The sequence below is a fragment of the Heptranchias perlo genome, chromosome 12, assembly GCF_035084215.1.
Source record: "Heptranchias perlo isolate sHepPer1 chromosome 12, sHepPer1.hap1, whole genome shotgun sequence".
Lineage (NCBI taxonomy): Eukaryota > Metazoa > Chordata > Chondrichthyes > Hexanchiformes > Hexanchidae > Heptranchias > Heptranchias perlo.
The window spans coordinates 45199557-45227185 of NC_090336.1; the positions used below are offsets into that span (position 1 = coordinate 45199557).

Sequence of the window (27629 nt, forward strand, 5' to 3'; positions counted from 1 at the left end):
TAGAGAGAGAAAAAGAGGGAGGCAAAAAATGGAAATGAAAAGGAAATAAAAAAATTAGAAAGAAAGAAATTGCATCTTCTTGATTCAGACTCTAACATTTTCCCACCAATAGTGCCAGAGAGATTAATTATATATTGTATAACACATTGTGTGTTTCATGATATAATACTCTTATCATTATAAACCAATGTACTCTCCAACTTACCATGAGCAATGTCATGGGAGAATCAGTAGTTTACAGTTAAGTGTTAATGGTATAATACCAAACGCAGAATACTGCTTGATTTGTGTTTTTATTTTCTAGGAAACCACCAGATTTGTCGTTGGATTAACAAACAGCAAATTTTGCACTGCCAGTGGGATCGTCCCGTGCGCTATACCAGAGGAGACCTATTTGACACTGTAGAACATGTACAGGTATAAAATGAAGAAAACTAGCAGTTTAAACAATTCATGTTTGATGCAAGATAAAAGCTATTTGGGCACAGCTTAGAATGCTGATGTACCTGTTTATTTTCAGTTCACTCCACTCCCATTATATACACCTCCTTAACCTGTTGTAAGATGAGGAAATTCTAGGCTCCCTGGGCTGACTTTTTTAGAACAATGTTAATGGTGTAAAACCAATTAAAAATCCATGATCCTCAAAACTAACCCCACTGATATAATAATGAAGTACGCAGGAAGTCTTTTCTTAAAGTGAATCAAAGCCAGATTATGCCTACGGCCGCGCTACTCTGATCATGCCTGACCCATCTGAGCTCAGAAGCTAAGTAGTGTCGGGCCTGGTTAGCACTTGGATGGGCTTGTATTCCCTGGAATATAGATGATTAAGGGGTGATTTCATAGAGGTTTTTAGGATTTTGAAAGGCATTGATAGGGTAGATAGAAAGAAACGTTTTCCTCTGTTTGGGGAGTCTAGGACAAGGGGATATAACCTTATATTCAGAGCCAGGGCCATTCAGGAGAAGGTAGGAAACACTCCTTCATGCAAAGGGTGATAGAAATGTGGAATTCTCTCCCACAAAAAGGAGTAGATGCTAGCTGAATTAATAATTTTAAATCTGAGATTGATAGATATTTGCTAGCCCAAGGGTATTAGGGATATGGAGCCAAGGTGGGTGGATGGATTTAGGATACAGATCAGCCATGATCTCATTGAATGGCACAACAGACTCGAGAGGCTGAATGACCTACTCCTGTTCCTATACAGGATTGGAAACGATTTTTCAATTATCTGGCCAGTCCCAAAAATGAACACTCCAAATTGCCCACTCCCTTAAATACCTATTGATTCTTTTTAAATTCTCTGCACTGCCCATTCCACATGTTCACCACCCTATGTATAAAGTAGTTAACTGTAAACTGTCTATGCATTTTCTTTGGCTTGGAACCCATGTTTCTAGAGTTTGTGGCAATCTCAAACATTATTACAACAACTACTTACATTTATATAGCATCTTTAACAAAGTAAAATGTCCCAAGGCGCTTCACGGGAGCGATTATCAAACAAAATTTGACACCGAGCCACATTAGGAGATATTAGGACAGGCGAGAGGTAGGTTTTAAGGAGCGTCTTAAAGGAGGAGATAGGAAGAGAGGTTTAGGGAGGGAATTTCAGAGCTTGGGGCCTAGGAAGCTGAAGGCATAGCCTCCAATGGTGGAGGGATTAAAATCAGAAATGCGCAAGAGGCAAGAATTGGAGGAGCGCAGAGATCTCGGAGGGTTGCAGAACTGGAGGAGGTCACAGAGATAAGGAGGGGTGAGGCCGTGGAGGGATTTGAAAACCAGGATGAGAATTTTAAAATCGAGGCGTTCCCTTTATATTAATTATCTGTCCCCTATTGTTTATCCCCCGCTATTTGCTATCGTCTGTAAACTTCCATAGCTTTATTTCTGTCCCCGTAACCAAATCATTTATATACACTCAAAACAGCAGTGGCTTCAGCACTGATCCATTTGGCACCCTGCTAGTGACCCCTTGCCATGTCTCTCTATCCCTAACACCCTTTCTCTGGTTTAACCAATTTTCAGCCTTGGGTATAGTATATATCGGAGACCTTTTTATCTTTCAGCTTCAGGTGTATAGTATTTTTTTCTTCATGTCAATAATGTGTATTTCTTTGATAAATTTGCATTATTACAGTTATGGGTGAAACATTGTTGCTTTTAACTTGCAGCAGGACTGTAGCAGATGTCAGAAGCCCACTCCAGGCCCTGGATTACCTCTGGGCAGTGCCACAGGAGGAGAACTAGTTTGCACAAAAGGTCATGTCTCTACCAAACTTTCCCCTTATTTTTTCCCTTTTGGAAATCTGCAAGCCTCCACTTGCTACCTTCTCCAGAAGGCTTAACTGAGTTTGGGTAATCACGAAGAAAGCTTCACTGGACCACTCTGTGGCTCTGTACTCAGTATATCCTACATTATTGGAACATTGCGTAGAGTCAATATTTTAATGATTATTTAAAAAGGGATAGTGAAAGACATGCAAGTATACATTTCCTCTTTCAGTTTGGCGAGGACAGTTCCACCTCCAGTATGACGCCCGTTGAGATGAGGTTTGGAATGAATATGACTTGGAGCGACATAAGGCTGCAATTCCCAACATCACCAGCAGGTCGATCAGTGTTGAATGTATGGGGAAAGGATTTCTCAAGCTGCAATGTAAGTAATGGGGAAGGAGATAGGGATGTCTACATTGGGGTCATGTTTGTACAGCTTGTTTTCTTTCTTTTCTCCAGGTATTTGTTTTGATTGGGAACTTTAAGAATATTGTTCCTGTAAGATTCAGAATATAGTTGAACCAAAACATTATTCCTGCAAGCCAAAACTATATATAAAACTCTGCAATACAGTTTTCTTCAAGGTTTCACCCATTCATAGCCTGGTGAAGTCTCTGGTTTTAGTTTGAATCTATTCATGTAGCATTCCTTTTTTATTTTTCATTATTTCCCAATGACATAATTGATTTTTTTATGGTCTTATGTAATCTTTTACTTTCCATTGTTTGAACAACAGTTGTTGAAGCGATCCCCTGACAATGAAGGATTAATTTTAAAAAGTAGTTTTATCAATTGTTTCAACTCGATGTTTGTGTAGGATCGACATACTCTCAGTAGGTCTGACTCTGTTATAAATGTTGTGCTACAAGACTTTTTGGGGTGTTTTTATTGGGCCAGTCTACTTTGGTATGACACTAATGACAGATTACAGGGTTTTTGTGAGCTCCTTAATGACCATTGTGACCATTTTCACAGCAGAGCTGAAAAAGAATAGGGAGGCAGAGCACTGGCATTCAAGTACACTGCTCCACAGAGTGATTGGGCACTGTCTGCATTTCTGATTAGCCAGTTGTGTAGAAGCTTATGCTTTTTCTATTCCCCAGTCCCATACAGGAAGTAAGAAAGAAAAATTCAAAGGAGTGTAACCCTAGCTTGCACTGGTGTACCTCTGTACGACAAATTGCAAAGTGGAGTAGTCAGACTTATGATAGCAGGTTGCCGACCCACTTTTGTTGGCTGGGAATAGGGCGAGGTGAAAAAATACTTCTTTTGTATAAGGTCATTTTTTTTTTATTCGTTCATGGGATGTGGGCGTCGCTGGCGAGGCCAGCATTTATTGCCCATCCCAAATTGCCCTTGAGAAGGTGGTGGTGAGCCGCTTTCTTGAATCGCTGCAGTCTGTGTGGTGAAGGTTCTCCCACAGTGCTGTTAGGAAGAGAGTTCCAGGATTTTGACCCAGTGATGATGAAGGAACGGCGATATATTTCCAAGTTAGGATGGTGTGTGACTTGGAGGGAAACATGCAGGTGGTGTTGTTCCCATATACGTGCTGCTCTTGTCCTTCTGGGTGGTAGAGGTCGCGGGTTTGGGAGGTGCTGTCGAAGAAACCCTGGTGAGTTGCTGCAGTGCATCCTGTGGATGGTACACACTGCAGCCACGGTGCGCCGGTGGTGGATGGGGTGCCAATCAAGCGGGCTGCTTTGTCCTGGATGGTGTCGAGCTTCTAGAGTGTTGTTGGAGCAGCACTCATCCAGGCAAGTGGAGAGTATTCCATCACACTCCTGACTTGTGCCTCGCAGATGGTGGAAAGGCTTTGGGGAGTCAGGAGGTGAGTCACTCGTCGCAGAATACCCAGCCTCTGACCTGCTCTTGTAGCCACAGTATTTATATGGCTGGTCCAGTTAAGTTTCTGGTCAATGGTGACCCCCAGGATGTTGATGGTGGGGGATTCGGCGATGGTAATGCCGTTGAATGTCATGGGGAGGTAGTTAGACTCTTGTTGGAGATGATCATTGCCTGGCACTTGTCTGGCGCGAATGTTACTTGCCACTTATCAGCCCAAACCTGGATGTTGTCCAGGTCTTGCTGCATGCGGGCTCGAACTGCTTCATTATTTGAAGGGTTGCGAATGGAACTGAACACTGTGCAATCATCAGCGAACATCTCCATTTCTGACCTTTTATGATGGAGGGAAGGTCATTGATGAAGCAGCTGAAGATGGTTGGGCCGAGGACACTGCCCTGAGGAACTCCTGCAGCAATGTCCTGGGGCTGAGATGATTGGCCTCCAACAACCACTACCATCTTCCTTTGTGCTAGGTATGACTCCAGCCACTGGAGAGTTTTCCCCCTGATTCCCATTGACTTCAATTTTACTAGGGCTCCTTGGTACCACACACGGTCAAATGCTGCCTTGATGTCAAGGGCAGTCACTCTCGCCTCACCTGGAATTCAGCTCTTTTTGTCCATGTTTGGACCGAGGCTGTAATGAGATCTGGAGCCGAATGGTCCTGGCGGAACCCAAACTGAGCATCGGTGAGCAGGTTATTGGTGAGTAAGCGCCGCTTGATAGCATTGTCGACGATACCTTCCGTCACTTTGCTGCTGATTGAGAGTAGACTGATGGGGCGGTAATTGGCCAGATTGGATTTGTCCTACTTTTTGTGGACAGAATATGCCTGGGCAATTTTCCACATTGTCGGCTAGATGCCAGTGTTGTAGCTGTACTGGAACAGCTTGGCTAGAGGCGCAGCTAGTTCTGGAGCACAAGTCTTCAGCACTATAGCCGGGATGTTGTCGGGGCCCATAGCCTTTGCTGTATCCAGCGAAGATGGTTGCAAATGCTTCAGCCTTGTCTTTTGCACTCACGTGCTGGACTCTGCCATCATTGAGGATGGGGATGTTTACAGAGCCTCCTTCTCGCGTTAGTTGTTTAACTGTCCTCCACCGTTCACGACTGGATGTGGCAGGACTGCAGAGCTTTGATCTGATCCGTTGGTTGTGGAATCGCTTAGCTCTGTCTATAGCATGTTGCTTCCACTGTTTAGCATGCATGTCGTCCTGTGTTATAGCTTCACCAGGTTGGCACCTCATTTTTAGGTATGCCTGGTGGTGCTCCTGGCATGCTCTTCTACACTCCTCATTGAACCAGGGTTGATCCCCTGGCTTGTTGGTAATGGTTGAGTGGGGAATATGCCAGGCCATGAGGTTACAGATTGTGCTGGAATACAAATCTGCTGCTGCTGATGGCCCACAGCACCTCATGGATGCCCAGTTTTGAGCTGCTGGATCTGTTCTGAATCTATCCCATTTAGCATGGTGGTAGTGCCACACAACACGTTGGATGGTGTCCTCAGTGCAAAGACGTGACTTCGTCTCCACGAGGACTGTGCGGTGGTCACTCCTACCAATACTGTCATGGACAGATGCATCTGCGACGGGTAGATTGGTGAGGACGAGGTCAAGTAAGTTTTTCCCTCGTGTTTGTTCACTCACCACCTGCCGCAGGCCCAGTCTGGCAGCTATGTCCTTCAGGACTCGGCCAGCTCGGTCAGTCATGGTGCTACTGAGCCACTCTTGGTGATGGACATTGGAGTCCCCCACCCAGAGTACATTAGGCCCTTGCTACCCTCAGTGCTTCCTCCAAGTAGTGTTCAACATGGAGGAGTACTGATTCATCATCTGAGGGAGGGCGGTAGGTGGTGATAAGCAGGAGGTTTCCTTGCCCATGTTTGACCTGATGCCCTGAGATTTCATGGGGTCCGAGTCAATATTGAGGACTCCCAGGGCCACTCCCTCCTGACTGTATATCACTGTACCGCCACCTCTGGTGGGTCTGTCCTGCCGGTGGTACAGGACATCCCCAGGGATGGTGATGGAAGAGCCTGGGACGTTGGCTGATGATTCTGAGTATGGCTATGTCAGGCTGTTGCTTGACTAGTCTGTGGGAGAGCTCTCCCAATTTTGGCACAAGTCCCCAGATGTTAGTGAGGAGGACTTTACAGGGTCGACTGGGCTTGGTTTGCCTTTGTCGTGTCAGGTGCCTAGTGGTCCAATGCCAGCTGGTCCGTCCGGTTTTATTCTTATGACTTTTCGTAGCGAGATTTTACAACTGAGTGGCTTGCTGGGCCATTTCAGAAGGCGATTTAAGAATCAACCACATTGCTGTGGGTCTGGAGTCACCTATAGGCCTGACCAGGTATGGACAGCAGGTTTCCTTCCCTAAAGGACATTAGTGAACTAAATGGGTTTTTACGACAATCCGATAGTTTCATGGCCAGCGTGACTGATACTAGTTTTTTTTAAATTTAATTTAAATTCACCAGATGCCGTGGCAGGATTTGAACTCATGACTCTGGATTTTATTGTTCAGAAATTACATAAATGAACACGTCCCATGTGTTCAGGTATTTGTCTTTTACTTCATAATACACCTTGGAAATTTACTGGAATACATTTTGGTAGATGTTCAAGAAAAATACAGTAAGATGAAGTTACAAAACAAATACAGTACTATAATATTTAATATTTATTTCTGTGCTGTTTATGTTGGCAGGATATATTATGGCCCAAAAGGTTGGACTGTATGCACACCTATCCTACTCTTCCCATTGCAGCTGATCTTCCAACATACTTTCTACCTCCAGAATACAAAGGTTTTGGGTAAGGATTTGGATACTGTTGCTTGAAAACTGAGGTACTATTTGTGCCCAAAATTTAAGATTATAATCTTCCAGCTATTTCATTTTTACACTTTCTAAACTATAAGTACATTTGTTATTTAAAAGTTATAATTAAAACAAGCGAAAAAAGGTATGCCCTCATCTGGAAATGACTTATATTTTCACTAGACATAGACCATGCTATATGAAACAAATTACTGTTTACTTTGGTTAATCTGATTCTTAATTACAGATTATTTTAAATGCACATTAAACATTTCTGTTATGTTTTGCAAGATCTGCCAAAATTCTCAATGCTAAATCAGTTACAGCATTTAAGAAGGAACTGGATAATTACTTGAAGAAAGCAAGAAAATAGGGTTAGTTTGAGGAGAAAGTAGGAACTCTGCAAAATCAGCCTCCTGAAAGGAACTAAATTCAGTGTGGGCAAGTAGGGCCAAATGGCCTGCATCTGAGCTAAAAGATTTTGTTTCACTCTCTTCCTTCGTTTAGCTGATGCTGTATTTTTGAACCATTGGTCCTGGGAGTGTAGGAGGTCCCCTAAACACACACTTTCAAAAACCTGCTTTAGAAGACATCTAAATACATTTCATGCGAAGCACGATCACGCACAGACCTATTGTACCAGAGATGAGATTTATGGCAGTAACAATCATGTTATACCACAAAGGACCTCATTTTGTTTTAGACATGTTTATCTGTTTGTAGCTTCATTGAGTAGTTATTTTGTAAGGTACTGGGGAAATATGTCATCAACCAAACACAGCAAAGTGTTTTTCTAAGCTGCAGTAACACCATAGCCACAAAACAATAATGTAGTACAGATTTAATTTCTGGATTTAAAATTTTGTATACTTTTTTAATCCTTTTCTTAGTAGGTGTATATGGCTTGGAATGTGTTATAAAACTGGCAGCACAAGGGGTTCAGATTATATAAATCAAAGGAGTGAAACTTGAGCAGTTGTCAGTTATTTCAATCCCGAGGTGTGTTAATACCTTGAAAGGATGGCCTATATATGTTCTTGAAAAGAAATAGTTTTCAAGAAAATCAGTTTTCAGATGTCCAAAATGGAGCAATGTGATAACAGCCATATGCCCCAAATAATGATGACACTGCCACCCTGTGTCACATTAATGTGAGCTTATATTTAGACAACATGGGGAAATAATGTAACTTAAACACACATTGATCAGGTATTGCTTGCTAATAGTACATCATCAATATATAAGCTGCATGAAAGGCATTTGATACTTTCTATTTCTGGTAAATTTGACCTGTTTGATTAATCTTTTGAACCAGTAAATTATTGAGAATTTTTTCTTTTTGCCAGTGTCCGATCGCTTCTGACACCTTCAGGAAACCAAGATAGTGATGTGGCTGGCCACCTTCCAGACTGTTCTTCCATGTTAGATTTACGCAATAATGAAAAACTCTACCAGCTGGTGAAAGAACTGGAAAACAGGCCAGATTTGAAATCTGGAATACCAGACAACCATGCCAAGCAGGTAATAATTTTTCTTAACTAAAAGCCACATTGTACAGGTCTTGTTGAATCCTGAGCCACTGGTAATGCACCGTCTAGGTGCTATTACTGCATGTTTCAGTGAAAGAGAAGTTGGTGCCAGAGCCTGCAAGGGATCAAGGAGACCACAGGCTGGGCGTGAGCATTGTTGGGACCCACAAACAGTTCTGCTCAGTTTGTTTTAATTGCATGCTAATAGATGTAAATTGAGGGTATTTCAGTAGTTTCATGTTTTAACATCACTATCTCTTGGCATCCTTTATGGTTCTCACCTCTTGCCTGCTGGTTCTCTTGTTGTCCTATTACTTCCTAATTTCCTATTGCTCCAAGGGTCCCTAGTTCAGGCGTTCTGCTACAAATGCTTCTAGCATTTGTGTATATGTACTTTAGTAAAGGTTTTCTTCCTCTTTTCCCTTTGGTGTCTGACTTACTGAAAACTGGATCCAGTATTTCTTCCTTAATTGGTAAATTCATGCTAGTTTGTTGGCTATCGTCCCTTTCTATCAGTCTTGTATCGGATCCAGTCACCTCCCTGCTTTCCCCCGTCTAGTTTAAACATTTTGCAATTGCTGACTCTATGTTCCTGGCACATCTTGTGGATCCAGCCACATGGTGCAGCCCAACTTTCCCATATCATTCCCTTTTTATGCTAAAAACAGTCCAGTTGCTTAGGAAAATGGCTTAATTATTGTTTCACCAGTTGGCCAGCCATTTGTTTACATCCTCTATTTTCCTAATAAATAAATCCCCTTTACCAAACACCGGAAATATGGTAGAGAACAGTACCATTTTCTATTTGTACAGCACGATGACGAGAAACTGACTTGTAAGTGTGATGAAAGTACCACAAATGGTATTTGTGATTTCATTTAAAACAGGAATGCAAAGGTTAATACAGGTCACACCAGATTAAATTAATGCATTGAAATAATTTTGCAGTTTACTGACTGGATGAACAGTACTGATATACAGTGGAAAATGCTTAACAGTTGTAAAATGTAATATTTCCCATTTTATTAAATTTGAAACAAATAGGTTCACATTGATCAAATGTGCTTCCATCTATTTAAAGAAAGACTTCAATGATGCCTTGCTGTCTCGGATGTTTCAAAGCGTTTGAGATATGCTGACCTACTCTGAAGTAGTAGTTGCCTTCGTATTGGAGATGGTTACGGTTTATTTTTGCTTGTATGCTGCTAAGACCTACAGTGCATAGAGAATGTACAATACATCATGCAGAATGCTTTTTGTATCTTTGAATTACAACTGTAATTTGCTTACATTTGAACAGGCTCTGTTTTCCCACTTGAGTATTACTGAGGAGCAAGTTGGAGAGGTGATTTCACAAGCTATTGAAAAGGTGAGCAAATAATTTTTATATGTCAGATTAGAGATGAGTGTAAAGTCCGAACAGTCTGTATCACTTTAAACATCTTCCATATGACTGGTGATTTTTTTTTTAAATGTGTAGAATGTTGTCATTTGTGGACTGTACCAGCTTACTTCTGTCGAGGGGGAAGAAGTATTCCAAAATTGCTCGTTGCTTCCCAAAAGTAAATTCCGCAAACATACCTATTTAACATTATCCGATATTCTTCATATCCTGACCAGTGATTATTTTACAGTAAATGGTTTATGTCTCCTGTGCAAGTATTTTATGTTTCTTGAACAAATATTGTAAGCCTCATTCTTAATGTTCTTTTATGTTCCTTATTTCTAAATTTGAAAGGGAAGTTTAGGGGAAGTACTTTTTGATCAAAGTACTCCGTTTATGTGGAATAAAATAGTAGTCACCAAAATTTTGTTCAATTTTCTGAAAATTTTCTTAACCACATGGAGTCCATCAAATCAGTTCTTCCTCCCTGCTAGGCAGCTCTGGTGGCATCACTGATGAGAAGTATTGTGGCGCATTACAGAGCGGCTCCATAAGATGCAGTAGGAGTGTGAGACTATTTAAAATTAAGAGCTATTTAAAATTCTGATGAGTGTTTTACTGTCTAAAATGGGAAAGAACTTTTCCTAGAATTTTCTTCCCCTTAAACTGCTTAAATGGTTCTTAGAAATTATCTGCAGAATTAACCAGAAAAGACAAATGGTGTAAACCAAGCATGATGCAATCAAAACAAAAAAACATACTGCACATACTGGAAACCTTAAAAACAAAAACAGCACCTAATCTTTCAACTAGGCACTTTGCAGCCCTCTGGCCTTAACAGTGATTTTAACAACTTCAGTCCTTACCTACAACTCCCATTTTCTCTCTGGCATTCTGTGCTGGCAATGTGGTGTGTGGGGTGGGGTGCTGGTGTTTGAGGATGGGGAGGGGGGGGGAGGGAGTGGGTTGATACTTGGAATAGGCACTTCTCCCCACCCCCCCCCCCCCCCTTCTGTTGGAACACGACTGGTGGAGTGGTCTGTGCTCTTATATCACATCTGCCATTTAATCATGCTTTGTTCTCCACTCTGTCACTTCACAGGACATTCTGTTTCTTTTCCTATGTTTCTCCCTTCTCCTTTCCGTTATGTTGCTTTTTTAAATTCTGTTCATCTGTAATATCTCCTTGTCCCGAGGAAAGCTTGCACCTTCGACTGACTTCTGTTTTTCCACAGATGCTGTCTGACCTGCTGGGTATTTCCATGATAGTCATACTCCTGTTGCTTAATTGTTGAATCAATTATATTCCTGTCTAATTTTGAGTTACTATACATTGATACTCTGTCTTAGTTCCAGATGTTTGTTTCACCACCTCATTCTGTCTATCCTACACTTATGTAACTGATTTGCACTGTATGAATGATGAGTTTTTAACATTTATGAAATAAATCCTCTTACCAAATTATCCTGTATTTAATATTAACCTGTAGCATTTGTGCTCCCTGTCCACAAACAGATAAGAAATTTCCATTTAATGTAGATGTAAAATAGCCAATTTTTCAGTACCGTACCAGTTTTATGCCAGCTTACTTGAATAGAATCAATTGCGATTAAAATGTTGTGAATCTTTTAGCCACTTATACTGTTAAAATGATACTACTAACCCTTTAGCTCCTAATAGTTCTGTGAATTACTGCTCCCAAACCATTGTTCACTGGTTAACCTGAAGATTAACTGTGCAATGTAGGTTTAAGTTCATTTTGCTTATTTTACAGCCATGGGGCAACTGTGAAAGAGAGGTGCCATTGTGATGACTGAACAATATAACTTTTCCGACTGTTGTGAAATTAATTAGCTTGACATTAACTGTGTCCAGTTAATGTCAAGCTTCATTTTACACTCATCATACCCATGCAAGACAGAACAAGTTATTCTCACTCATCATATTCATACAAGACAGAACAAGTTATTCTCACTATACCTATCTATTATAGATATATTAGAAAATTGTAATGTATACATGACTGGATAGAAACCTTTTGAATTCATATAACTGTTGACTGTGCCTTATTTAATTAACATTATTTCTTGATTGATGTACTCATTGATTTTAATGGAGAAGTGCACTGTTATTTTATTTGAAAATCAAAAGATCTGTTTTTCTTCCAGCAAAGTGCTCCAATGTGGCTACTGTTGAATGAAGCAGGTCTGTACTGGCGAGCAATTGGGAATACTACCTCTGCTCTTGCCTGTCTGAGACAAGCGCTGAATTTGGTTCCAGAAGATTATATGGACATTCCACTGGTCAATTTGGCTAACCTACTAATTCACATTGAGCTACATCAGGATGCTACTGCTCTTTTGCAAAAAGCACTTGTTATTAACAGCACAGAGGTAAGTTATCCAGGAAATAAATTATTTCCACCGCATCGAATCAATAAATAGTCAAAAGTTAAATGCATTTTATTATTTCATTAAAGTGATCATGAAATGGTTAGTGTATAAAAGGTTAACCTTAAAGTACATAATCTAACCTGCATTGTACATCATTACAGCACAGGTTCTAAGATTAACTTTGCACATTACATCTAAAGTAACTTAAACTATGGTAGTATTATAGCAGTTGGCATTTTTTTTTTGTTTCAGTAAAAGTCACATTTAAAATCAAACTTTACAACTTTTTGATTTAAATAATTGTAAAAGAACATTGATAGAGTAAGTGAGTGGGCAAAACTGGCAGATGGAGTTCAATGCGGCGAAGTATAAGTTCATCTACTTTGGATTATCTCAAAGATAAATTAGAGTATTTTCTAAATAGTGACAAGCTAGGAACTGTGGAAGAACAGAGAGACTTAAAAATCCAAGTACAGAAATCACAAAAAAGCAGTGGACAGGTACAAAAAATAATTTAAAAGGCTAATGGAATATTGGCCTTTATCTCAAGGGGACTAGACTATAAGGAATGTAAGGGTATGATGATAGGTTTAGATGAAGTTGGGGGGCGGGGTGGAGGGAGGAGGCTGGTATGGAGCATAAACGCCGGCATAGACCAGTTGGGCCAAATGGCCTGTTTCTGTGCTGTAGTTTCAGTGTAACTCGATGTAAGTTATGTTAGATGTATAAAGCTCTGGTTAGACCCCATTTAGAGTACTGTGTTCAGTTTTGGACACTGCATCTCAGGAAGGATATATTGGCCTTGGAAGGGGTGCAGCGCAGATACACCAGAGTATTACCTGGGCTAAACAGTTTAAATTATAAGGACAAGTGGCATAGTCCCTTGAATATAGAATATTAAGGAGTGATCTAATTGAAGTGTTTGAGATGATTAAAGGATTTGATACGTAGATAAAGAGAAAATATTTCCTCTAATGGGAGAGTCCAGAACAAGGGGGCATAACCTTAAAATTAGAGCTAAGCTGTTCAGGGGTGATGTCGGGAAGGACTTCTTCACACAAAGGATAGTGGAAATCTGGAACACTCCCCCAAAAAGCTGTTGAGGCTAGGTCAATTTGAAAATTTCAAAACTGAGATTGATAGATTTTTGTCAGGAAAGGGTTACAGAACCATGGCAGGTAGATGGAATTAAGATACAGATCAGGTATGATCTAATTGAATGCCGGAACAGGCTCGAGGGGCTGAGTAGCCGACTCCTGTTCTTATGTTCCACTGAATTTCTCTTTATAAACAATTGCAATGACCCTAGGTGTCCACTGGTGGTGCCATTGAGCCTGTAGATAAAATCTAAGTTTGTTAGAACCTGAAACATCTGGGTGCAGAAGATGTAATGTGCAACAAGCTTAAAGCAATATCTTTGCACTTCATGGATTGTTATTCAAAATATTTAATGATTTTAAGCTCCCGATTCGCTGTGTTTTGCTTTCTTTTCCAGTTGTCTCCCCATTTTTTTTTCTCTTTTCCTTTCCTTAAAATACTGATTCTTTGCTGAGATATGGCACCATACGTGCTGGCAGCCCCTTCATTTTGTTGCCCAGGTGCCCATTGGCAGATGATTAAACCGTAGGGACATGACATGATTCAGTTTTTGTTCTCATGACGTCCACACACACCCTTTTCAGTAGGGGTCACTGGATAATGGTGAACATTGGCAATCCTTAGCACTGTTCTCTCTTCACAAGTATCTTCAGCCAGAAGTGCCAAGTAGATGATCCTTCTCCGTCTCTTCTTGAGGTCCCCACTATCGCGGATGACAGTCTCCAACTAATTTGATTCACTTCCCGTGACTTCAAGAAACGGCTCTGACAACATCCCGGCTGTATTGCTGAAGACCTTTGCTCCAGAACTGGCCACGCCCTTATCCAAGCCATTCCAGTACAGCTACAACACTGGCATCTAGCCAACGATGTGGAAAATTGACCAGATATGTCCAGTCCTCAAAAAGCAGGACAAATCCAAACCAGCCTATTACCACCCTATCGGCCTACTCCCAATCATCAACAAAGTGATGGAAAGAGTCATCAACAGCGCTGTCAAGTGGCACCTATTCGCCAATAACCTGCTCACTGATGCTCAGTTTGTATTATGCCAGGACCACTCTGCTGAAGACTTCATTACAGCCAAACCTGGACACAAGACATGAATTCCAGAAATGTGGTGAGTGACTGCCCTTGACATGAAGGCAGCATTTGACCGAGTGTGGCTTGAAGAAGTCCTAGTAAAATTGAAGTCAATGGCGATCAGGGGGAAAACTCTCCAGTGGCTGAAGTCCTACCTGGCAAAAAGGAAGATTGTGGTGGTTATTGGAGGCCACTCATCTCGGCCCCAGGAAATTACTGCAGGAGTTCCTCAGGGCAGTGTCCGATGTCTGACTATCTTCAGCTGTTTCATCAATGACCTCTCCATCATAAGGTCAAAAGCAGGACTATTCGCCGTTGATTGCAGTGTTCAGTTGCATTTGCAATTCCCCAGATAACTAAACAGTCCCTGCCCGCATGCAGCAAGACCTGGACAACATCCAGGCTTGGGCTCATAAGTGGCAAGTAACATTCGTGCCAGGCAATGACCATCTCCAACAAGAGAGAGTCTAACCACCTCCCCGTGACATTCAATGGCATTACCATCACCGAATCCCCCACCATCAACATCCTGGGGGTCACCATTGACCAGAAACTTAACTGGACCAGCCATATAAATACTGTGGCTACAAGAGCAGGTCAGAGGCTAGGTATTCTGCGGCGAGTGACTCACCTCCTGACTCCCCAAAGCCTTTCCACCATCTACAAGGCACAATTCAGGAGCGTGATGGAATACTCTCCACTTGCTTGGATGAGTGCAGCTCCAACAACACTCAAGAAGCTCGACACCATCCAGGACAAAGCAACCCACTTGATTGGCATCCCATCCACCACCCTAAACATTCACTCCCTTCACCACCGGCGCTCAGTGGCTTTAGTGTGTACCATCCACAGGATGCACTGCAGCAACTCGCCAAGGCTTCTTCGACAGCACCTCCCAAACCTGCGACCTCTACCACCTAGAAGGACAAGGGCAGCAATTACATGGGAACAACATCACCTGCACGTTCCCCTCCAAGTCACACACCATTCGGACTTGGAAATATATTGCCGTTCCTTCATCGTCGCTGGGTCAAAATCCTGGAACTCCCTTCCTAACAGCACTGTGGGAGAACCTTCGCCACACGGACTGCAGCGGTTCAAGAAGGCGGCTCACCACCACCTTCTCAAGGGCAATTAGGGATGGGCAATAAATGCCGGCCTCGCCAGCGACGCCCACATCCCATGAACAAATTTTTTTTTTAAGTGGCAAGTAATGTTTGCGTCACATGAGTGCAAGGCAATGACCATCTTCAACAAGAGAGCCCCGAGCTACCTCCGTTTGACATTCAAAGGCATTGTCGTCGCCAAGTCCCCCATCAACATCCGTTGATCAGAAACTCAACTGGACCAGCCACTTAAATGATGCGGCTACTAGAGCAGGTCAGAGGCTGGATATTCTGCAGTAAGTGGCTCACCTCCTGACTCCCCGAAGCCTGGATGAGTGTGATGGAATTGTTCCACTTGCCTGGATGGGTGGTGCTGCAATAACACTCAAAGCTTGACTGCATCTCGGACGATGCAGTCCACTTGATCTGCACTTCATCCAATAGCCTAAACATCCACTCCCTCCACCGCTGGCATACTGTGGCTACAGTGTGTACGATCTTCAGGATGCATTGCAACAACTTGCCATGTCTTTGGCAGCACCTCCCAAACCCGCAATCTCCATCACCATCCAATCCGGCCAATTACCGCCCCATCAGCCTACTCTCAATCAGCAGCAAAGTGATGGAAGGTGTCATCGAAAGTGCTATCAAGCAGCACTTACTCACCAATAACCTGCTCACTGATGCTCAGTTTGGGTTCTGCCGGGACCACTGGGCTCCAGACCTCATTATAGCCTTGGTCCAAACATGGACAAAAAGAGCTGAATTCCACAGGTGAGGTGAGAGTGACTGCCCTTGACATCAAGGCAGCATTTGACCGAGTGTGGCACCAAGGAGCCCTAGTAAAATTGAAGTCAATGGGAATCGGGGGGAGAACTCTCCAGTGGCTGGAGTCATACCTAGCACAAAGGAAGATGGTAGTGGTTGTTGGAGGCCAATCATCTCAGCCCCAGGACATTGCTGCAGGAGTTCCTCAGGGCAGTGTCCTAGGCCCAACCATCTTCAGCTGCTTCATCAATGACCTTCTCTCCATCATAAGGTCAGAAATGGGGATGTTCGCTGATGATTGCACAGTGTTCAGTTCCATTCGCAACCCCTCAGATAATGAAGCAGTCCGTGCCGGCATGCAGCAAGACATGGACAACATCCAGGCTTGGGCTGATAAGTGGCAAGTAACATTCACGTCAGACAAGTACCAGGTGCTGACCATCTCCAACGAGAGTGAGTCTAACCACCTCCGCTTGACATCACCATCATGAAATCCCCCACCATCAACATCCTGGGGGTCACCATTGACCAGAAACTTAACTGGACCAGCCACACAAATACTGCGGCTACAAGAGCAGGTCAGAGGCTGGGTATTCTGTGGCGAGTGACTCCCCAAAGTCTTTCCACCATCTACAAGGCACAAGTCAGGAGTGTGATGGAATACTCTCCACTTGCCTGGATGAGTGCAGCTCCAACAACACTGAAGAAGCTCAACACCATCCAGGACAAAGCAGCCCACTTGATTGGCACCCCATCCACCACCCTAAACATTCACTCCCTTCACCACCGGTGCACTGTGGCTGCAGTGTGTACCATCCACAGGATGCACTGCAGCAACTCCCAAACCCTCAATCTCTGCCACCTAAAAGGACAAGGGCAGCAGGCACATGGTAACAACACCACCTGCACGTTCCCTTCCAAGTCACACACCACCCCGACTTGGAAATATATCACCGTTCCTTCATCGTCGCTGGGTCAAAATCCTGGAATTCCCTTCCTAACAGCACTGTGGGAGAACCTTCACCACACTGACTGCAGCGGTCCAAGAAGGCGGCTCACCACCACCTTCTCGAGGGCAATTAGGGATGGGCAATAAATGCTGGCCTCGCCAGCGACGCCCACATCCCATGAACGAATTTTTAAAAAGCCCACAAGGATAAGGGCAGCAGGTGTAAGGAACACCATCACCTCCAAGTCATATACCATCGTGACTTAGACATATATCACCATTCCTTCATAGTCTCTGGGTCAAATTCCTAAAACTCCCTACCTAACAGCATTGTGGGAGCATCTTCACTTCCCTAGCCCAAGGCACCGATGCATAGTTTTAGTTTCTAAACTGCAACTTTGGCTAAGAGCAATTGATTCAGCACAGATTAAAAATAAAAACTAAGTCCTGACCTCTGTGGTTTTGAGCTACACCAAGTGATGACATTATCTTAAAAATCCATATCCTGGAGTTGATATGACTCTGTACATGCAAATTCCATTATTAGATCAAATTGGAAAATGTTGCCTTTTTTCATTTGTTACACTTGGCCATTGTCATTTCTCCTTATCTCCTCAGTTCTATACAATGAGCCATAAATACAGTGTCATTACTGTGAAGTGCCTGAAAATGGCAGAGTTATGGCAGCAGACAAAAAGGGAGCTGTCGTTGCAGTGTCATTGCACCTTGTGTTAATTTAATCACGTTGCAGTATGATAGCATATCTCAATTTATCTCTGCATCATTTACATAAACACTCAAATCTATACTGATATTTCCATCTGGGGTGGGCATATGTCTCAAATTTTCCTTTTTTGTTGCAAGTTTGAATATTTTAGATACAAACTTAATGTAGGCAAAAGATAGTAATAAATAGCCCAAATGTTAAACGTGCTGTTCTGCTGACAAAATTTACATCTTTTTTAATTTGTGGCAGCATTGAGTTAACTGCGAAGTATTTTTTTTCTTCCAGCCACTAACCTTTCTAAGCTTAGGAAATGCCTACCTGGCTCTGAGGAATGTTAGCGCCGCTCTTCGAGCCTTCAGGACAGCACTGGACAGAACAACTAGATGCCCTGAATGTGACAGCAACCTGAAATTAATCCGCTGTCTGCAGTTCTACCCTTTTTTATACAACATTACATCTTCCAAGTGTGCAGGTAAGTAAGGGTATGGGGGTCTTAAAGGAGCTAAGAAGAAAAACTGCAATGCCATTCCAAATTTTAAATGGACTTTTATTAAAAAAGAAGTACCAGAAACATTTTCTGTCCTGCATTCATTAAGGTGCCCTAGCAAAATCTCTGTTTAAATAAGATCTGCATCAGAGCTTATAGCTTCACCCATATGGAAATGGAACATTTTAAAACTGTATAATATTGCATGGAGACTTAATTTTCATGAATAGTTATGCATGGTTTCAAACTATACAGACTACACTTAAGGAAAATGGTGTCTCGAAGTACTGGTATGAAAAGATTGATGAGTTTATGCTGAGCCATAAAATGCTTTGGAAAATTTATTTCAAGGCACCTCAGCATTAGATTTAAAACAACAATTGTTTTTCATACACGTAGGGCCCAATATTACCATGGCAGCGGGTTTGCGGTGGGGGGTCGATTGGGCACGTGGGTAACGCGGCCATTGAAATCAGTCTGCTCCGCGCGCAATCGCAGGCTGATTGGATCCATTTACCTGTTCTTCCGGGTTCCCCGCTGCTAAGCTGCGCGGCGGGCGGACTGCGCATGCGCAGTAAGGTCTGTCAGCTGGAGGAGCTCTGTTTAAAGGGGCAGTCCTCCACTGACTGATGCTGCAAGAAATAGGAAAAATTACAGCATGGAGCAGCCCAGGGGGAAGGCTGCTCCCAGGTTAATGATGCCTCACTCCAGCTCTTATTGGATGGGGTGAGGAGGAGGGGGAGGACAGAGATCCATCCCCCCCCCGCCCGGCGGGCGGGAGGAAGCGGTCTGCCTCTGCCACCAAGAAGGCATAGCTCAAGGTGGTAGAGGAGGTCAACTGCACCACCAACATATCGCGCACCTGCATACAGTGCAGGAGGTGCTGCAATGACCTAAGTAGGTCAGCCAAAGTGAGTACACTTACTCATTCCCCTACACTCCGTCTGCCACATCACCGCCCCCACCCCACATCTCCTGCACAGCCAACACTACTCTGTCACATCACTCCTCTCACCCACTCAAAGCTCATCCTTATCTTACCTGCACTTACTCACCTCGCCAGTACTCATCCCGCCACTACCACTCAACACAATCCTCATACAATCTCATGGCTCTATCTCATACTCACCCTCTCATGCATCTCTTTCACGGTCAGCCTCACTCAACCTGCCACTATCTGTGCTGAAGCCACAGGGCATGCATCACATATGTGCAGTAGGAAGCGTAAGGCAAACGTATCGTGAGCATGAAGGGGATGCACAAGGGTGTTTTGAGGGTTTGTCATGGTTTTTACTTATATTTAATTTCTGATCAACTCACATTATATTGTCACCACTACTGCCACGTGTTTGCGAATCTTGTCTGGTTTGTGCAATAATGCCCTTTCCTGAGGATCACAATGAAGACCCACAACTGATGCCACCCATTTTGTTACTGAAGAGTGGGTGTAGGTGTATTTGCAGGGCTCTTTTGTGCAGACGACTGAGAGACATCGGCGATGTCCCCGGTGGCACCCTGGAAGGATGCGGAGGAGAGGTTGTTGAGGGCAGTGGTGACTTTGACAGTGACAGGTAAGAAGATGGTGCTCGGGCCAGCTGGGAGCAGCTCGGCATGAAGGAGGCTGCAGATGTCCACGCCTACATGTTGAGTGACTGAGCCTCCGTGTGCACTGCTGCTCAGAGAGGTCCAGGAAGCTGAGCCTTGGTCTGTGGACCCTGTGGCGAGGGTAGTGCCATCTGCAGCGCATCTCTCTCTGCGGTTGCCCTCCCACCTGCTGTGCAGGTGGATGTGTCACAGCACTGTGTTGTGGAGCTCCACGTGTCAGAGGTGGACGGCGAGGCTGGTGATGCTGTTCGCCTTCCGGAAGATGCACATCTGAGGGGGTCCGCAAGGTAGGTACATGTGTCTGGACACTGGGCTAAGTGTGCAAGTTGATGAATTTTATTGTTAGGGGGAGGGTGTTGGAGGCCAAACTTTGTCCAAGGTGACAGAGTGGCCTCCTGCAATGCGTGAGGGTCTTCCTCCCCACCCCCACCACCTGTCAAATGGACCTTTGCAGCTGCTACAGGCTGATGGCTGCAACACGTCCATTTGAATTGGGTGTGTTTCCCCCAGTACGGGAAACAGTCCTAGTTGTTTGCAAAATCCCATCCCTCCTAAAATATCATGTTAATCAGGTCTCTAAACGACCTGAAATACCTAAATAAATACCTTAAGTGGCACCCTGCCGGCTTTAATTGCCAGCGGGAGTCCCACATGCGGGGGCTGCGCGCACATGTTAGTGGGGAACCCGGAAATGGGGCGTGTTGGAGCCGGGCTCCCGACCCGCCCCTGGAATCCCTGATTTTTGTAGCCCCCCCCGCCAGGAGCGCGGGTGCTAAAATCAAGCCCATACTGTTGGTTGAATTCTTGTGATGTGGTCGAATGCAAGGAGGAAAAACATCTCAAAAGATCGATGCACCTTTAAGATATTTTTATGTCTAATTATTGTATTTGTGACTCTCATAGTATAAATATAATACTATGCAACAGAGTCATAAATGCAATATCTAGAATAATGTAAAACCTTACAGCAATAGCCATTTTTTTTCCTCTTGTCAATAACATAAAATTCTCTCTCACTTTGAAAGAAAATATCTGAAAGGGCTGGATTTAACCATTGCAAGAAATGTACCTGAACATTTACTAGCAGCATTCTCTCAAGAACTTCCAGAAGCCTTCCTCTTGGGGTTTTATTATCTCACAGTGCAAATTACATCTCTACCCATATCATACTTTATTTTCATAATACCCTTTGAAAAGTGATCACGTATCAAACATTGATAGAAAGAAAGGAAGAATTTGCATTTATATAGCGCCTGCATAACCTCAGGAGGCCCCACAGCGCTTCACAGCCAATGAAGTACTTTTGAAGTGTAGTTACCATTGTAATGTAGGTAAATAATGTAAAAATCCATGTTAAATGTGTGGTTGCAGCATTCTAATGGTATTCCACTTAAAGGTGGTGCTGTCAATATAATGTTATGTGACTCGTTAACTGAAGTGGCACATCACTTAGCATTATGTGACCAACAATAAGCCACTTCTGTGAAACATTGGTGCATTTCCTAACTGTGAACACTGGGTAGCACTGCAGTAATCCTTTCCTTGGAGAATGTCAGACCTGTTGATAAAAGTTAGAAAAGATGAGTGCACGCAACTCCATGAGGCACAAATAAGATATTCAAATGCCAAAAATAGCAAACTATAAGGGCTCCAAAAAAGACCACATTTTCCCCTGAAGACTCTTTAGAAGTAATGGATACAGATTCAGTAGACCGCCTGCTTCGTCCGGCATGTACTGCTGGGATGGCTGCAGAAGCCATTGGACTTCATCAAAATAAGGAAGCTAGCTTTGAGAGGCCATGGGGTTGACTAGTTGTTCGATATCAATCAGGATAGTAAAAGACACCACACTGGTGCCAGCCTGATTTGCAGAAAAAAATCACAAGGTAATTAGGGATGAGGACGACCTATTGGGTTCATCTTAATTCATCCACTCAACAAGACTCAATAGTTTTTCCATTTCAGCAACTCATTGTTTCTTAAATGATTCCAGGTTTTTCATCTACACTCAGATTTTCATCCCAGAGTCCCTTCCTTCCATTTCTTGTCCCCTTGTGTGAAGAAGAACTTCCTGATATTAATCTTAAATTTACCTATTGGTAATTTAAATGTGTTATACTTGTTGTATCCTCGCAACTTAATTTAAATATTCTGGATTTCTATTTTCTATTCCCTTCACCATCTTGTATGCCTCTATAAATTCACCTCCTCAGGTGCTTCTTTTACAAGCTGAAAAAGTTTCTCCAGTCTTTGCTCATAACTCAGACTTTTGAGTCTAGGGATCAACTTTATGGCTCTTCTCTGCACTGCCTCCAGTGCTTGAATGTTTCTCAACCAGAACTGACACCCGCTTGAGTTGCAGTCTGACCAGACCATTGTACAGTTTGATCATGATTTCCTCTAACTTGTATTCTATTTTTTTGATTACATAGTTGAACATTCTATTGGTTTTGTAGATTTCAGCTCTGCGTTGATTGGGAGTGTTGAGTGTCAAGTCTACTAAGGCAACTAGGCTTCTTTCAACTTCGTCTGTGGCTAGTTCAACATCATAAATGAAGTACGCATGTTGCCCATTTTCTCTTGCGTGCAATACCTCACACTTGTCAGCATTAAATTTCAACTGGCATTGTTGTGCCCACAGACACGTATTTTGTCCAACTCATTCTCTAATTTATGAGCTGCCTCTTTTGATTCCATTGTCCTTTCTAGATTAGCATCATGTGCAAATTTGATAGATTTGAATTCAGTTTCTGAATGTAGGCCATTGATAGTGGAATAAGAAACGTTGAGAAATATTTACAGTATTGGACCAACGTGTGAGTGAAATGATGAATGAAATGTCTCCACCACTGGGATTTAGTTCCCTCAACTCATTTTTATTTTAAAAAATTGTATTTTGGAAGTATACATCAACAATTTATTTGTGGTGTGACCTATTATAATTTTCAAAGACATACTTGTGTATTGAGTTGAATCATTAGTACAGTTATCAATACTTAAACTACTTTACACAATTCTACATTAATGGGAGTTACACTGCCAATGATTCGAGGAACTGAAGCTATTGAAGTAGTCTTGGGGAGAGAGTTGCTAGAGCCATTTTTCTAGTTGTGTTAGAGTGGTTCTGAGGGAAATAACTTGGGGAGACCTTTACTGACCAGTGTGCTTGCTACCTGTGCCCAGCCTAGCCATGGTGAGAATATTGTGGAGGTTGAGCTTGAGGAGTTATTGGCTACTTCAGAGACCTGTCCTGCCTAATCACAAAACCAATCCTTAAAAGCTGCTGCCTGATGCCTCAGCAATTTTATTCAGTGAGTAAATTAGTCACGGTAATCAGAAAGGTTGCAGATTCAACTTTTGATTTGTGCTAATTTAACTCATCGCAGCAAGTTAGGCGGGGGATAAAATCAGACCAGGTTCCTGCTCATGACTACGGAGACTCTTGTGGGAAGTGTACACTGTGGAAGTTGGCTGGAAACAAAATGTTCTTCCATTCTCTCCTCTTAAACCGCGCCCCGCCACCCCCCCCCCCCAAAAAAAAAACAAAAGTTGTTAAGTCTGCATCTTTGGAACTGTACTCTAGCAAGGATGGGAGAGAGAAAAATTGACAAGGAGTGGTGGGGGATTTCTTGCCACCATCAGATTTATTCAAATGCAGCTGTTCAACTTCCCATTGAAGTAATAGGAAATCAAAATATCAGGGATGCTGTTTTACCATAGAAGTTCCAACAGGGCTGCAATCACAAACTTATTCCACATTGCTAATGGATTTCATAAATTTTATTTTGCTATAGAAGTATTGTTTTTGATTTTCAAAAATCAGAATTTGTTTCTCCAGATGTGTGGTTTTTAATATTCCACAAGGTATGGGGTAATCCTGAGTGTTATAATACATAAGAACACTGCTTTTACAAGTACTAAATTCATTTGCTGTGACTGGATTTTTGCCATATGAAACAGTGACTTAAAATACTTTTTACTTGTTTCCAAATGCACAGATGTCATATCCTTTATGCAGCTTATTTCCAATATAAGATACACAGGACATGGTACAATTATGCCAGGCCTTTGACTCCATGATGGAAAACAGTTTTAAGGTTGTAATTGAGATTCAGACCCTGTAGCTTTCACCCTTCTGATCTATAATTAGCAGCAGTCTGTATGAGAGGCAGTGGTAATAACATTATCTAGTCTGTTTTATCTCCTGACGGGGAATGTTAATTTTAGATGTCTTACTCCATGTGTGAGTCCTTTTTCCCAAACATGGTGGAACCACATTGTGGTCCAGTAAGCACATCACGATTTACAAATTTCACTGTAGCCTGTTTTCTCCTTTCCACCCCCCAGCACAGAGGAATTTGGTTGAATAAAGCAGCTCATTTAATAATCAAAAGTTTATTTCTTTAAAAAGAACATATTTGGAAATGCTCTTTTTTTATACCTGCAGCTGGGTTTGCCATTATAAAAAGTTGGGGTTTTTTTTGCCTTGCTTCCAGTCTCCCGTTTTCTGCTTTAAATACCATTTATCAATCTATAAATATATGCCCAATGATCAAGGCCATTGATTTAAAGTTTTCGCAAACACTGATTCATTGGCCTTGATATTAGAGTGGAGGTGGGATGGCAGCCGGGGGTGAATGGGCGCGCATGTAACCCACGCAATAAAAAATGTCCGTTCCCCTTGCAATCGTGATTCAATTAACATGGCTTCCGGGTTTGCAGTCCAAAAACTGCGCAGTGGGTGGACTGCGCCCTGCATCACAGGCTGTCAGCTGGAGGAGCATTTCTCCAATGGCTTTTCCTGGAGGAAACACCCACACACCACAATGGAGCAGCCCAGGGGAAAGGCTGCTCCAAGGTTCAACAATGCCTCACTCCAGATGCTACTGGATGGGGTGAGGAGGAGGAGGGATCTGTTTTACTCGGTGGACGGGAGGAAGTGGCCTGCCTCTGTCCCCGAGAAGGCCTGGCTTGAGGTGGCAGAGGAGGTCACCAGCAGCAGCAACATCTCGTGCACCTCGGTCCAGTGCAGGAAGTGCTTCAATGACCTAAGTAGGTCAGCCAAAGCGAGCACACTTATTGATTCTCCTACATTCCGTCTTCCCCCCCCCCCCCCAAACTCATTCTGCACTGCCAACACTACTCTATCACATCACTCCTCACACCCACTTAAGGCTCATCCTCAACTTACCTGCACTTCTTCACCTCCCCATTAGTCACCCCACCACTGTCACTCAACCCAGTCCTCATTCAACGTCGTGGCTCTGTCTCATACTCACCCCCCTGATGCATCTCTTTCACAGTCAGCCTCACCAAACCAATGCATTCATCGGTTGGCCACTTCACCATCACTCACTCACACGTCTGTACTTTCTCCCCTTTATAGGAGAAGAGAGCTCAGAATGCACAAGAGAGGGCAAGGACCGGAGGGGGGCCGCAACAAATAGTGGTCCTCACAGAGGTGGAGCAGGAGGCACTGGAGCTCAGCTGATCCCTCGAGTGCCTGTCTGTCAGGGACACAGAGATTGGCATCCCACAAATGTCTGGTGACACACCTTTAACATTCATCGCACACGATAAGAATTGATGTTAACATGCCTTGCCATCTTCAGCACTTCCGTATGCTCATGGCAGCATGACACATCTGTGATTATGCTTAATATTGCCTTCTGTTCTCTTACAGGGCCTTCAGCGACTGCTGTGACGGCAGAGGGTGATTCCTCAGAGGACCTGCCAGCCTCTGAGTGTGCACCGTCACATCTCAGCAAGCCATCCACCAGCGCAGATATGCACACCTTGGTGGGTCCTAATTCTCAGTTAGTTGTGTTGTCACCTGCTGAGTTACCACACGTGAGCATGAGCAGACAAGGTGGCAGGGGCAGCTGCGTAGAATCTGCGTAGGTGGGAGCACTCTTCCAGACTGTGCTCAGCTGGACGCAGGTGCGGAACTCTGGGGGCCATCCTTTTAAAAGGAGAATGATCGAGGGACAGCAACACAGTTGCGAGGTACTGGAACAGGTGCCATGCACACTCTCCACAATAGCGCAGAGGATGGAGGAGACCAACTCCTACCTGAGTGGAATGGTGGCACAGGTACAGGAGGGAATCTCTGAGATAGTGTCACAGGCACGTGAGCAACTCTCTGAGATACTGTCACAAGTAAGTACGGCAATGTCTGCATTCAGCTTCATTGAGCTTCAAGCACGGCTCACACGAGTCCATTCAGGCCCTGGCAACGGCCGTTCGGACTCGGGGTGAATAACATTCTGCCGCCTTAAACAGGCAGACATACACTAGCACTGGCGTCACACATGTCCTCCAAACTGTTGTCCAGCAGAGTAGTAGGAGTGATGTGGCCCTGGCCCAGGGGAGGGATGATGGCGATAGGGGACGTGGAAGTGGGAACGCCACTCAAAGCGCTCCCACGTCTCACCCGTTGCCCCCCCTCTCATCCAGCCCGCAATGCTGCCTTCTCTGCAGGTGGCTGAGCCTGCCCCTGCACAAGTGCAGGATGGAGCAGTCTTTGGAGGCGCCCTCATGGGCTCCAAAACCCAGAGGGCATCGGCCCAAAGCATCTAAGCAGTCAGGGCATGAACATGAGCAACCTGCCACTACAGCTGCTGCAGCCACAGGGGATGCACCACGTAGAAGTAGTCGTAAGAGAAAGGCGAAGATTTTGTGAGCTCAAAGGGAATGCTCAAGGGTGTTTGACAGACGGTCATGTTTTTCATTTATATTTAGTTTTTGTTAAAGTGACATTAAATTTTATGATTGTCACCACTGCTGCCACATCTTGCCCATTCTTGACTGGCTTTTGTGATAGGGCCCTTTCATGAGGTTCACTATGAACAGCGACACTTGATGCCACCCATTGGGTCACTTTACAGTGGGTCTATGTGTATTGCGGGCCTTTTTTATGCAGGGAGGGGTGGGCGGTCTGCTATGGGTGCTGCTCTTTCCAGGTGGTGTGAGGTCTGGACTGTTTACACTTTCTGATGTTAGGCGAACCGTTCACATATCAGTGACTCAGTGGCCTCACAAGCAGCCAGGTGAGCCGCTGCTCTGCCCATGGGTTCCTCCTCCTCCTCCATGTGGGTGGCAGATGTGGATGGGGCCTTCTCAAGTGGCACCCCTCTCTGTTGTTGCCCTCTGTGTTCTTGTGCAGGTGCCTGTGGCACAGCACCGTGTTGTGGAGCTCCAAGTGGCGGAGGTGGACGCCGTGCCTGGCGAGTCTCGTGATGTTGCTCATCCTTGGATGTAGTGGCACCTCCCATTCCTGACTGTATGATTTTGAGGGGACCCGCAAAGTAGTTAAATATGTTTGAACAGAAGTATTTTGAGTGGAAAGAAAGAATTTTCAGTGAAAACACAAAGATCTCGCAGCCAAAACTTTGTGTGAAAGAACTGAGTGCCTTGCTGCAATAAGTGACCTTTTCTCCCCATCTGTCAAAGAAGCATTTGAATGTCCCACTAGCTGCTGGCTGAAACGTATCTGTTGCAACATGGAGTGTTTCCCACAGCACGGGAAACAGGCTGAGGATGCTTCAAAAT

General features: G+C 43.8%; 1 protein-coding gene across 1 annotated transcript in view; it reads left to right on the plus strand.

The window, feature by feature from the left end:
* Window positions 1-27629, plus strand: part of ttc17 (tetratricopeptide repeat domain 17) — a 111906-nt gene that overhangs the window by 34001 nt on the left and 50276 nt on the right. Inside the window, exons 10-16 of the mRNA XM_067994048.1 lie at window positions 305-417; window positions 2513-2665; window positions 6838-6944; window positions 8296-8470; window positions 9779-9847; window positions 12032-12256; window positions 18272-18458. Of these exons, the coding sequence (XP_067850149.1) occupies window positions 305-417; window positions 2513-2665; window positions 6838-6944; window positions 8296-8470; window positions 9779-9847; window positions 12032-12256; window positions 18272-18458 (1029 nt within the window). The remainder of the gene's footprint in view (window positions 1-304; window positions 418-2512; window positions 2666-6837; window positions 6945-8295; window positions 8471-9778; window positions 9848-12031; window positions 12257-18271; window positions 18459-27629) is intronic.